This window comes from Oncorhynchus mykiss, chromosome 14 (genome assembly GCF_057628025.1).
Source record: "Oncorhynchus mykiss isolate SJ-2025 chromosome 14, ASM5762802v1, whole genome shotgun sequence".
Lineage (NCBI taxonomy): Eukaryota > Metazoa > Chordata > Actinopteri > Salmoniformes > Salmonidae > Oncorhynchus > Oncorhynchus mykiss.
Genome location: NC_143035.1, coordinates 20,586,615 through 20,599,725, shown reverse-complemented (window position 1 = coordinate 20,599,725; position 13,111 = coordinate 20,586,615). Strand labels below are relative to the sequence as shown.

The 13,111-nt window shown below is 40.1% G+C and overlaps 1 protein-coding gene across 2 annotated transcripts; it reads left to right on the top strand.

The window, feature by feature from the left end:
- The first annotated feature begins 525 nt into the window (after window positions 1-525).
- On the top strand, window positions 526-8,204 carry LOC110488967 (protein ATP1B4). Of its 2 annotated transcripts, XR_016486326.1 has the most exons (10): window positions 526-717; window positions 973-1,042; window positions 1,868-2,093; window positions 3,859-3,987; window positions 4,120-4,227; window positions 4,841-5,040; window positions 5,908-5,964; window positions 6,077-6,169; window positions 6,288-7,117; window positions 7,188-8,204. XR_016486326.1 is itself a non-coding variant. In XM_021561468.3 (9 exons), exons 2-9 carry the CDS (start codon window positions 977-979, stop codon window positions 6,447-6,449), a joined length of 1,041 nt encoding a protein of 346 aa, XP_021417143.1. In that variant the 5' UTR covers window positions 526-717; window positions 973-976; the 3' UTR covers window positions 6,450-8,204. The 2 variants fall into 2 exon arrangements, 1 of the variants encoding a protein (XP_021417143.1); XM_021561468.3 differs by having other exon boundaries at window positions 6,288-8,204.
- The last annotated feature ends 4,907 nt before the right edge of the window (window positions 8,205-13,111 follow it).

The following is a 13,111-nucleotide window of genomic DNA, read 5'->3' as shown; positions in this document are numbered from 1 at the left end:
TTGTTCTGTGAAGTGCAAGTAGTCTTAGTCATCAAGAGCTATCTGCATAAACCTAATCATGACCCATATAGGACCTATTAGCGCAGATCACAATGAAAGGGAGCAGTTTGAGGAAACCTGGAAGAAGGAATAGATTACCATATTAGGCCCAGAGGATCACACTATTGGAATTTACTCGTTGCATTACATTTAGCATAGCCTACAACAAGCAGTGGCCATTTAAAAAGCACAAAAATAGATACATTATTAATTTTAAAAAACTAGTTAATGCAGCTTTAAGCACGACAGTGATTGACAGACAGTAGCATGTTGGGAATAACATAGAAATCGTATTTTCGGTGCTGCGTCTATGCCTGAGTCTCAGTTCAGCTCAACAGACAATGTGACTGGTGTGCGTGTGCAGAATGCCGTACATCGGCCCCTACACTGTTGCCAAAAGTTCGTCTGGGATTAAAAAAAGACATTGCTCCCTCTCTCCCACGAGCCCCCCCCCCCCCCCCCCCCCCTCCCCCGTGTTCCTCTTTTCAGTATGCACTCACTCATTCACTATGATGCTCGCCTAGCTGTGAGGAGCTTCTTGTGCCCGGCTCCCCTTGTGTGCGTAAAACTTTCTAATGAAATCCCAAATTAATTTTTGACCAATTTAGAATTCGTTCTACTTAGGGTCAAGAGGGATTCAAGACACTCAAAGAACTTTCCCTGCTAAAGAAAACTCAGGTATGTCAAGATTCGTTTAAAACATATATATCTTTTTGGGAAATCAAACCCTGGAGCTGTGCCAAAATCAATTGTGGATAAAAACATTTGTAATGGTTTTTCAAAGTTATTTGGTAGACCTCACGCAAAAATGTCGGAAACAGTGGGTGCAATGGATTTGTATTACTTTCCAAGGATGTTAGGATGTGCCGCTTTAATTCCTTGGAGAAGGTAGTAGATGTGATTGGTTTAACAAGTACCTTTCTCTCTGTGAAGAATCATGGAGCCCATTTCTACGGCGGGAGGGGCTGAGGAAGAGCACCATGGAAACTTCTCACCAAATCCAGTAAGTCCACTTTAGAAAACAGAGGATGACATGAAAACTAATTGATTTCTGGGACTCATTCTGCTGTCTACAAGTGCACCTTGCAAGAGGATTGGGGTACCGTACCTCATGGATTTAATTAATAATTCGTTCAGTTCTTACCCATTTATGTCAGAATAGAATAAAATTAAATCCCTATCTGCCTGTAACTGTTAACCCATCAAACCTGCATGCCATATATCAGATCTAGTTCTGATTTGGATTCTTTAAACATCCAGAAGGCCTACCAGTAATTGATCCATCTGCAAATAACAGGATGCTTTTTTTAAAAGTGCATTTGATCTTACAACAAAGCCATAGAAAAAGTTCTTAAAAACTCCACTTCATTAAGAAAGTGACATTCTTAAAACCCCAGGGGGTTTCACTGACCACTGGAGATCTTTCTGTGGCCTCCCTATGCTGAGAATCAGTGTTTTACATCTGGCTGTCGTCGTGACCCTCCAGCTCGGATGCAGCTGTTGCTCCAAGCAGGAAGGTCAATCTCGAGGAGGAGAGCCCTCCCAAAGAGGACTACGAAACATGATGGGACAGGACCATCGCGGAGGAGCGTTCCTACAGCGGATGTCATGCTGTTTTGGAAAATTGCATTTACTCGATAAATAGGGAATAATAGTCTTTATGTAAAAATATTCATGGCGCTTAACCTAAAAAACATAATAATCCAAAAATGGCTTTCTATAATGAGTTAGAACCAATATATATTGATTGACAACATTGTGGCAAGGCAAAGTCGGACTGGGGTGATTCTTACCTTCCTTTTCTCCCTCTATTTATTCCTTGTGCAAGTCTGCAGAGGCGCCGCCTGGAAAGCACGCAGTGTCAGAGGCCTTGGAAGAGGTGCAGGAGGAGTTGATAGAACATCAACCTCTGGAGCAGGAAGACCTGAACTTTGAGAAATGGAAGCCCAAGCCCAAACCTAAGAGAACGCTCCACGAGAAAGCAGGCGATGTGAAGACATATCTATGGAACGCAGAGACCAGAGAGTTCATGGGCCGCACTGGGCATAGCTGGTGTAAGTAGAAGTGCTCAGTAGTAGCAGAACTGCATGTTGTGCTTACATATCATATCACACAAAATATTCCACCCCCAAGATAACAGCTAAAGCGTGTACATTATGCAGTGTTCAAAACTGCAACATTAGGTCTACTGACACATTGGTACTTAACCTCTTTATAGAGCCATTAACCTCTCTCATTTGTAATCATTACAATGTTAATCGCCAATGGTTGAAGCAAAAGTGGTGGTTTCGTGGCTTATTGTTTTTGGATGATGGGCTGGGATGGGCTGTAGCTGGGGGGGGGGGGGGGGGGGGACCTCGTTCCTCGCCTCTGCTCACTGGACTGTGAGTGTGTGTGTCCCCGAACTTCATGTTTACATAGGTGCACAGACAACTCTGTCCCGATGTGGACAAAAACAAGGCTGCCTGGGGACGGATTCCCGGCGGGAGTGCGCTGTTCCGGGCAGCGCACTGGCCAGGAATCACATTCCTCTTACCCCTCACCTGGCTTTCCACTGCCTCTTTCCCAAAGCTCCCGTGAACTCTGCATTTGACCCTAGCGTGCTCGCGGCCTCACGGTCACAGGCGAACACATAGGGAGTAGACAAGTGACTGTTCGGCGCAGTCGTCAGACAAACTTTCTTGGCAGAGGCTGTTTCCTGGGGTTTCAGAGGCTGTTTCCTGGGGCTTGTTGAATCAGTGATGATGGAGCAGGGCTCTTGATCCGACAGCCTTGTTGCTATGTGACGCGTTTGGGTTTGAACTCTACCATACGAGAGCAGTCCAAGGAGCCAAGCTTTGAAAAATGTCTCAAGAAAGAGCATGTTCCTCCTGAAAACGTCAGAAGCTGAAAACTTGCTATTTTTTCATCATCGTGCCCAGTAATACAGAAGACAAAAGGCCAGGCTCAGGAAAAGGAGCGATAGTTTCAGAAAGCAATGTATGCACACTTGTGAAGGAATGGGGCCCCATGTGCCCCCTGGCAAGAAAGGAGAGGGGACTGAGTTTGAAGTCTGTGATGTGTCTCCTGTGTGAGAGGAGTGTGAGAGGGGGACACATTAACAGAGTGGGGTGATTGGGGCTACTTGGAGCTGGCCATGGTTCTATGGCTGCAAAAGACCGTCACTACGATGGCAACCGGAGGTTCACTGTGTTCCTGAGTGAAAGGACTGCTGGGTGAATTCTCACTGAGCTCAAACAGTAAGGCCTTTGTGGGCTCAGGGGACGCAAGGCTGGCTGCAACTAGTCTCCTGTGAAATTGCCTGCGCAGTAAAAGCCTTTAGTTTAGGGCACGTTTGGGTTTGATTAGTTGCTAATGGACTGTTAATTGCAATCGGGGGAGAACAATGGCAGTTCCCAGGGTTTTCTTTTTTTCATATAGTTCAGATAATGTGAATGAGTTTGTTAACAAATATATTTCGTAACAAAATACAAACTGATTGGAGTGATTCCCATTTGCAGACTTGGAGAGACAACTCTTTTGTATTGGTTTAATTAACACAATAGTGAGCATCCTGAGCAAAGCCATTAGGAGTGTCTAGACAGCCCAGACAATTCCAACTTCCAACATAATAACAGGGGATTCATTATACTTCATTATATAGGCAATTCAAATCAATGACTTTCTGTTCTGATGCTGTGCTTGTGTCTTTCCAAATCACGCTGATAGCCATAAACACTGTTACCCTCGCCGTTCTTCTCATCATCTCCATGAAATTGAGTTATAATGACTGGATTGAATTCATTCTCTTTATCTGCCATCCATGTTACCTCTTTCTAGTTCTGATCATCCTCTTCTACACGGCACTGTATGCATTCCTGGCGGCCATGTTTGGTGCCTGTATGTGGTGCCTCATGCTGTCTATCAGCCCCTACCATCCAACCCACAACGACAGGGTGATGCCACCAGGTAAATATAAACTCTAACCCACAACTCCCTATTTCTCTGTCATTCTATCCCTCTATCACTCCTCCATCCTTCTATCTGTCCATTCTATCTGAACGTAAGCACAGTTGACTGTCTATGGGTTTCCTTTGGCAGGTATGACGATGTCCCCACAACTGGATGGGCACTATGAGATCGCCTTCAATGCATCTGACCGCAAGTCTTGGAAGAAGTATGCAAAGCTAATGGAAGAACAACTAAGACGTGAGTCAGATGCATGATGGAATAGTTGGCATTTGGCCAAACTTGAATAGAAACATGAATTCCACCGTGAACATGACATTACCATGTTGATTCCAATGCTACTTTTAGCTGTACAAAAATGCGGGAGTGTGGGCTGAAAGTTAGCTGAGGATAGTGTTTGTTTGTGTTGGGTTCAATGGGATTCAAATGTTGGGGACATGTTGGGGAATGTTGGGGGTATGATATTGAAGCAGAACAGGCACACAGTAAGTTAATCCTCTCCCCCCACCTTCCCTACCTTTGTCCCATGCCCAAACCGCCACTGGCAGAACTGCATGCTGGGAAGGGAAGCCTCTTTGTGGGCAGAGTGTATCCATTGAGTTCTGCTACATTTTCCCCCTTCTTCAGTTCCCCGCTTTGGTCAGGCTGCCTGAATCAGAGGCCTGGCGGAACAATTGGTTTATTTATGGGAGCCCACCCCTCCCCATCCACCTCATGTCCCTATTTTTTCAACCAGTCACACTCCTTGACATACAGTAGCATATACCATTCTTTAAATTATCAATGGTGTTTCAGTGCTAACCATGAGCCCCCCATGAAAAAAGGACCATTTTCTTTTATGTATCTCTTTCAGCATACAATGACGCCGTGCAGGAGCAGAGGAACATCCAGTGTCCGCAGGACGCGTACTTCATGCAGGATGAACAAGGGGAAAGCGCAGAGAGGAAGGCGTGCCAGTTCAAGAGGTCCTGGCTGGGCGAGTGCTCGGGGCTCCAGGACCCCCACTTTGGATTCTCCCAGGGGAAACCCTGCATCCTCCTCCGAATGAACCGGGTAAGACACAGCTCAGATCAGATCGTAGAGACCTCCCCCATGGAGGACCCATTGTTTTAATATAATTTTGATGAGAAACAATGTTGTAAATCTATGCATATTTAAAATTCACAGTGGTTATCTTCATTTTTTTACCTAGCGATAATATTAAAACGTTCATAATGGGGACAATAAAACTATATGCTACAGTAGAGTCACAGGAACGCTGTAATCATATCACAATACCGTTTTTATCTGTTCCTCACAATGGCCACAATATGATGCTATAGAGGGATAGCCTGATCCCAGATCTGTTTGGACTGTCTTTGCCAACTTCTATGAGCGTGCCAAGCACGTTTGGCATGACAACGATCACAGGAGTCATTCTCCCAGCACAAACAGATCCAGGACCACACTATCCCTCTACAGCATCAGTCACCTAACATGAACTTCATCCTAAAGCTGCATATATATAATCAGTGTTTGCTAACAGATAGTGTTATCTGTGTTATAGACGTAAAGTAGAGTTTATCGATGAAATGGAGGATGCCATTGAGGTAATCTCAGATAGATAGATTTCAGTGACATCTTGTGGCCATTGTGAGGAGCAGATAAAAACTCTCTTGTTATATGATTACAGCATTCCTGTGAATCAAATCAATGTTATTGTTACCATTATATACTGTAGCATATAGTTTTATTGTCCCCATTTTTAACGTTTTAGAGTGAAACCTGGTGGGGATATCCAAAATTAATATTATCGCTAGGTAGAAAACGGAAGATAACCACTGTGAATTATAAATATGCACAGATTTACATGGTTTCTCATCAAAATGACGTTATAACAATACAAGGGTAATTTCTTTGCTCTCATTTCTTTCCCTGTAGATACTGGGCTATTTACCTGGCCATGGCACTCCTGTAAACGTGACCTGTGGAGTCAAGGTACAGTAACGATCAGCATTCCTTCCTCCAAACATCATCTCTTCGTAACTGAATATAATAACTGCTTTAGTCACCAAAATATAACTCACTAGGTGACCTCTCACTCTTTCAGAAAGGTGCGCCAGAAAGCTTAGGAGAACTTCAGTTCTTCCCAAAAAGCATTTTCAACCTGATGTACTACCCTTACTATGGGAAGCTGAGACATGTAAGTGAGGATTTTCAGCATCATGACTTCCACTGTTGCTCTCATGATCTAGATTATATGCATGATCATAGTGACAATAGCCACTCAAGTTGCTTGTGTCCCATATCCCTTCTCCCAGGTGAACTACACAGCACCGGTGGTGGCCGTGCGTTTCAATGGGCTGCAGTATGACACCCACATTGTTGTAAAATGCAAACTCAATGGCAAGGGCATCATCAATGATTCGCCTACCGATCGCTTCCTAGGCAGTGTGTCCTTCTCCTTCGATGTGGGCGCATAGTAGTATTCCCCATGCTGAATGCTGTCCCCATGACAACCAGGAGACAAGAGAATATAGGAAAAAATCTCATTATGTTGAATCCTTGTTTTGCATAAAATAGTTGACCAGCTTCTCTCTTCTCCCAATTCCTCATGTACTCTTGTGCCTTTTGCTGAAAAAAGCAATCATTTGGAATGTTAATGGATCATAAGCACACACACACACGACACACACACCTCACCGATAGTCTTGAGCACAAGCTAAGTATAGAAACTGAATATTACCATTGAATACTTAGCTAGATTAATGCCACTAGCTAGGTTTATGAAACACAAGGCTCATCTCACAGGTAGTTCGTCTCTGTAGCTATGCAATTTATAATTTAAGACATTATTAATATACATAAATACCCACTGTACAATAAGGATATAAGAGGAACATGTTAAGCACATTTTGATTTTAAATCAAATTGTGTACTAATTTCTTTTGAGTTTGTACTTTTCAACAGCATTTCTATTGTGTTTTGTAGACTCCAAGGGCTACAATATGAAGAATGGTGAAGGCAGGACACTTTTACTTACACAGTAAGATAAACAGTAAATGACTAGGTTACATTTCAGGTTTTACATAGTAAGCTAAACAGTAAATGACTAGGTTAAATTTCAATAAGATAAACAGTAAATGACTAGGTTACATTTCAGTAAGATAAACAGTAAATTACTAGGTTCAATTTCAATAAGATAAACAGTAAATGACTAGGTTACATTTCAGTAAGATAAACAGTAAATGACTAGGTTAAATTTCAATAAGATTAACAGTAAATTACTAGGTTACATTTCAGTAAGATAAACAGTAAATGACTAGGTTACATTTCAGTAAGATAAACAGTAAATGACTAGGTTACATTTCAGGTTATATTGTTTTTTGATAGCTCCTTATTCTACATTTATTGATAATATACATTGAGTGTACAAAACATTAATATTGAGTTGCACCCCCGTTTGCTCTCATAACAGCCTCAATTTGTTGGGGCATGGGCTCTACAAGGTGTCGAAAGCATTCCACAGGGATGCTGGCCCACGTTGCTCCAATGCTTCCCACAATTATGTCAAGTTGGCTGGATGTCCTTTAGGTAGTGGACCATTGTTGATACACATGGGAAACTATTGAGTGTGAAAAACCCAGCAGCGTTGCAGTTCTTGACACAAACCGGTGTGCCTGGCACCTACTACCATACCCTGTTCAAAGGCACTGAAATCTTTTGTCTTGCCCATTCACCCTTTGAATGGCACACATACACAATCCATGTCTCAATTGTCTCAAGGCTTAAAAATCCATATTTAACCTGTCTCATCCCCTTCATCTACACGGATTGAAGTGGATTTAACAAGGGATCATAGCTTTCACCTGGATTTACCTGGTCAGTCTATGTCATGGAAAGAACCGGTGTTCTTAATGTTTTGTATACTCAGTGTATGCTGCCATTTTGTTTTATTTTGTATGAACACAAGACTGCTACTGAGACTGTAATACTGCAGGCTGACTTTGATCTCTATATTAGCTGATGGGAAGTAAGATCTACTGTGGAAACCGACAGAGGTCACATTGTTGCTAAACTTGTACGCCAGTCTTGCACACTCTTCATGAAATAACAGGCTATTTTGATTTAGGCCTAGAATTAATCCTTGTTACTGTACCTTTGCTATGATTCTACTAAACCTGGTATCCATGTATTTATTCTGATATATACTATAATAAATACAATGTTGATAAGAACAATGCTTTTTTTCCCATAGGAATGTATTATATATTTTTTACATGCAACTCTTTTCTTACGTTGAAGGTTGTCAAGCACAGTATATTAAACATAACTTATTACACATGCACAAACAAGATAAAGTAATGACTATCCTTTAGCCATCATTCTCTGAAGGTCTACTTTGCCCAGATATACACTTCCCTACGTATTTATTTGGACAGTGAACCTAAAATTTCCTCGATCATTTTGGATTTGAGATCAAATGTTTTTTTTTTGTGTGAGGCGACAGAACAGAATGTCACCTTTTATTTGAGGGTATTTTCATATATATATCGGTTTTACCATTTAGAAATTAAAGCACTTTATGTATCTAGTCCCCCCATTCGATGGTGTCATAAGTATTTGGATAAATTCACTTATAGTGTATTACATTTAGTTAAACGTTAAGTATTTGGTCCCATATTCATAGCACGCAATGACTACATCAAGCTTGTGCCTCTATATAAGCTATTTATGCTTTTGTAATTCTCACTCATCATTATTCACGATTCATTCATGATTATCCGTAATCACGGTAGCAGCCACATTAATGTTGAAGTGTTCAGGAACATATTCTATTCTTATTTACAATAAAAGTGGCTACAAAATTACACAATACATTATTTTCCATTAATTTCTATTGCGCAAAACATCTCACTCATCATTATTCACGATTCATTCATGATTATCCGTAATCACGGTAGCAGCCACATTAATGTTGAAGTGTTCAGGAACATATTCTATTCTTATTTACAATAAAAGTGGCTACAAAATTACACAATACATTATTTTCCATTAATTTCTATTGCGCAAAACATCTCACTCATCATTATTCACGATTCATTCATGATTATCCGTAATCACGGTAGGAAACACAACCAAAACAAACTGCAAATGCACCCATTGCCATCCAACAAATGTGAAGAGTCAAAAGTTTGATGCACTCATTGCGTGATAGGAATATGGGACCAAATACTAAACTTTAGACAAAATGTGATACACTAAGGGTTGGTTTCCGGGAAATAGACTAAGCCTAGTCTTGTACTAAAAAGCTATTTTAATGGAGATTCTCTACAAGCTTTTTAGTCTAGTACTAGACTTAGTCTGTTTCCAGGAAACCAACTCTATACGTGAATTAGTCCAAATGCTTATGACACATTGAAATATGGGGACTAGATAAATAAAGTTCTTTAATTTCTAAATGGTAAAACAGATTTGAAAATACCCTCAAATAAAAGGTGACATTCTGTACTGTCGCCTCATGTCAAATAATTGATCTCAAATCCAAAATGCTGGAGTAGAGTACCACATTAAAAGTTTTAGCTTCACTATCCAAATAAATAAGTAGTGGTGTGTATATTTAAAGGCATTGCAGAATGATTTATTAATTTTATTCATTATGTTGATATGGTACAGTCAATGATCAAAACTGCCTAAGAAATATTAAAATGGTGAGCGTTATGCCAATTCATATTGTTTAATAAAACCACTGTAGCAAATGTTAACAATAAACATTAAATTATATTGACTAATTGAACAATGTGTATCTGTCATGTACTATAAACATTAAGGAATTCACACAAAATCCTGAAAAAAATGACATGATTTGACACATCAAGTATAAAACCACAACGTATCAAGTCAGATTAAATGAAATTGTTAATTTGAGGCTTATTGATGCGCAAAACACTAAACAATATGGGAATCCAACCAATCCATTGGAGATATTAACTGTAGATCTATCCATTGTTCTCTGCAACACATTGAACTTCCATAGAAAAAGGCTCATATGACCTTAAAAGGAGACACCTACTAATATACCAGTGATGACTGCACCCATAACATAGCACTGGGACGTCCATAATGGACACTCTATTCCCTTTATCGTGCACTACTTTTGAACAGGGCCTATACCAAATACAGTTCCTTCATAAAGTATTCACACCCCTTGACTTTTTCCACATTTTGTTGTGTTACAGTCTGAATTTAAAATGGATTGAATTGAGATTGGTTGGTCATTGGCCTACACACAACACTCCATTTCAAAGTGAAATTATGTTTTTTTGAAATCTTTTTGAAATCTCTGAAATGTCTTGAGTTAATAAGTATTCATAGGAGAAAACTGAGGATGGATTAAGAACATTGTAGTTACTCCACAATACTAACCTAATTGAAAGAGTGAAAAGAAGGAAGCCTCTACAGAATACAAATATTCCAAAACATGCATCCTGTTTGCAACAAGCCATTAAATACTGCAGAAAAATTGGCTAAGCAATTTACTTCTTGTCCTGAATACAAAGCGTTATGTTTGGTGCAAATCCAATACAACACATTACGAAGTACCACTCTCCATATTTTCAAGCATAGTGGTGGCTGCATTGTGTTATGGGTATGCTTGTTATTGTGAAGGACTGGGGAGGTTTTCAGGATACAAAATAAATGGAATGGAGCCAAGCACAGACAAAATCCTAGAGGAAACCCCAGTTCAGTCTGCTTTCCACCAGATATTGGGAGATTAATTTACCTGACAGCAGGATAATAACCTAAAACACAAGGCCAAATGTACACTAGAGTTGTTTACCAAGAAGACAGTGTTCCCTGAGTGGACGAGTTAGTTTTGATTTAAATCTGCAAAAAGATCTACGGCATGACTTAAATGGTTGATTAACAAAAAATCAACAACCAATTTTACATAGCTTGAAGAATTTAGAAAATAAAATGGGCAAATATTGTACTATCCAGGTTTCGAAAGCTCTTAAGAGACTTACCCAGAAAGACTCACAGCTGTAATCGCTGCCAAAGTTGCTTCTATAAATTATTCACTCAGGGGTGTGAATACTTATGTATACAGAACAAAAACATAATTGCAACATGCAACAATTTCAAAGGTTTTACTGAGTTACAGTTCATATAAGGAAATCAGTCAATTAAATTAGGTGCAGCCATGGGTGGGCCTATGCACTTGGGAGCCAGGGAGCCAGATTTTGAGTGAAAACCTCCTTCCATCAGCAAGGGCATTGAAGATGAAACATGGTTGGGTCTTTCAGCATGACAATGATCCCAAACACACCGCCCCGGCCAACAAAGGAGTGGCTTCGTAAGAAGCATTTCAAGGTCCTGGAGTGGCCTAGCCAGTCTCCAGATCTCAACCCCATAGAACATCTTTGGAGGGAGTTGAAAGTCCGTGTTGCCCAGCAACAGCCCCAAAACATCACTGCTCTAGAGGAGATCTGCATGGAGGAATGGGCCAAAATACCAGCAACAGTGTGTGAAAACCTTGTGAAGACTTACAGAAAACGCTTGACCGCTGTCATTGCCAACAAAGGGTATATAACAAAGTATTGAGATAAACTTTTGTTATTGACCAAATACTTATTTTCCACCATAATTTGCAAATAAATTCATTAAAAATCCTACAATTTGATTTTTTCTTTTCCTCATTTTGTCTGTCATAGTTGAAGTGTACCTATGATGAAAATTACAGGCCTCATCTTTTTAAGTGGGAGAACTTGCACAATTGGTGGCTGACTAAATACTTTTTTGCCCCACTGTATATATTTTGAATTCAGGCTGTAACACAAAACGTGGAACAAATCAAAGTGTATGAATACTTTCTGAAGGCACTAGGTAATAGGGTGCCATTTGCAATGTATCCTGGACAACAGTCATGCCAATAGAGATTATACAGTCATGATCCTGATCAAAGTCTGATCTGTGGGCCTGGACATTGCATTCGTTTTTTTTTTACTAACTCTATTTTATCAATGTACCAATCGGGCTTCAGGAAGAAGCATAGCACAATTACAGCCATGAAGGTTTTAAATGATATCACTGAAGCCATTGACAAAAAACAGCACTGTGTCTCACTTTTTATTGATCTCTCGATACAGTTTGATACAGTTGATCATGCTATACTAAGGCAGAGATTATCGAGTGTAGGTCTTTCAGAGCATGCAGTTGCATGGTTTGCTTACTATCTGTCTGATAGAACTCAGTGCACTCAATTTGATGGGTTTGTCTGTTAAATTGTCTGTCTTGAATGGTGTGCCCCAAGGCTCTGTACTTGGTCCTCTCTTATTTATATAAATTATTTAGACAAAAATGTCCAAAATGAACAACCTCATTTTTCATGCTGATGATACTGTTATTTACTGTTGTGCCTCGTCTCTTACAAAAGCTTTCCAGAACTTGCAAACTGCTTTTTCTACTGTTCAACATACCTTGTGTCAATTGAGGCTTATCCTCAATACTGACAAAACTAAACTAATGGTGTTTTCTAATGCAAGAAATAGACCTCTGAACCTTTCACCTATTACTACCTGTCAGGGCAAGGAGATTGAGGTTGTAACCTCATAAATATCTTGGAATTTTAATTGATGACGGCCTCTCTTTTAAATGGCATATTCAACAACTTACAAAAAATTGAAGCTGAAATTGGGATTTTATTTTAGGAGTAAGCCCTGTTTTTCTTTTGAAGCCAGGAGGCTAGTATCAGCTACATTTATGCCTTTACTAGACTATGGGGATATTTTATATATGAATTCTTCCGCTCAATGTTTGAGATCAATTGACACTCTTTACCATGGCACTTAGATTTATTTTAAACTGCAAAACCCTTACGCACCACTGCAGTTTGTATACCAGGGTTGGCTGGCCGTCTCTAGTCACTCGTAGGCTCAGTCACTGGTATACTTTTATTTACAAAGCCACTGAGTTTACTACCTTTTTGTGTGTGAAATTTTATTGTTCAGAAATGTGGTGGGTACTCTCTTCGTTCGCTGGCCATTATCCTGCTAACTGTTCCAAATGTCCGAACTGAATTTGGTAAAAGGGCTTTTATGTTCTCTGCGCCATCGTCTTGGAACACCTTACAAAATACTTTTAA

Coding starts and splice junctions, on each gene's coding strand:
- LOC110488967 (XM_021561468.3), top strand. CDS start 977: ATGGAGCCCATTTCTACGGCGGGAGGGGCTGAGGAAGAGCACCATGGA. Junction 5,965..6,076: donor ACGTGACCTGTGGAGTCAAG/GTACAGTAACGA, acceptor TCACTCTTTCAG/AAAGGTGCGCCAGAAAGCTT. Junction 6,170..6,287: donor ACTATGGGAAGCTGAGACAT/GTAAGTGAGGAT, acceptor CCCTTCTCCCAG/GTGAACTACACAGCACCGGT.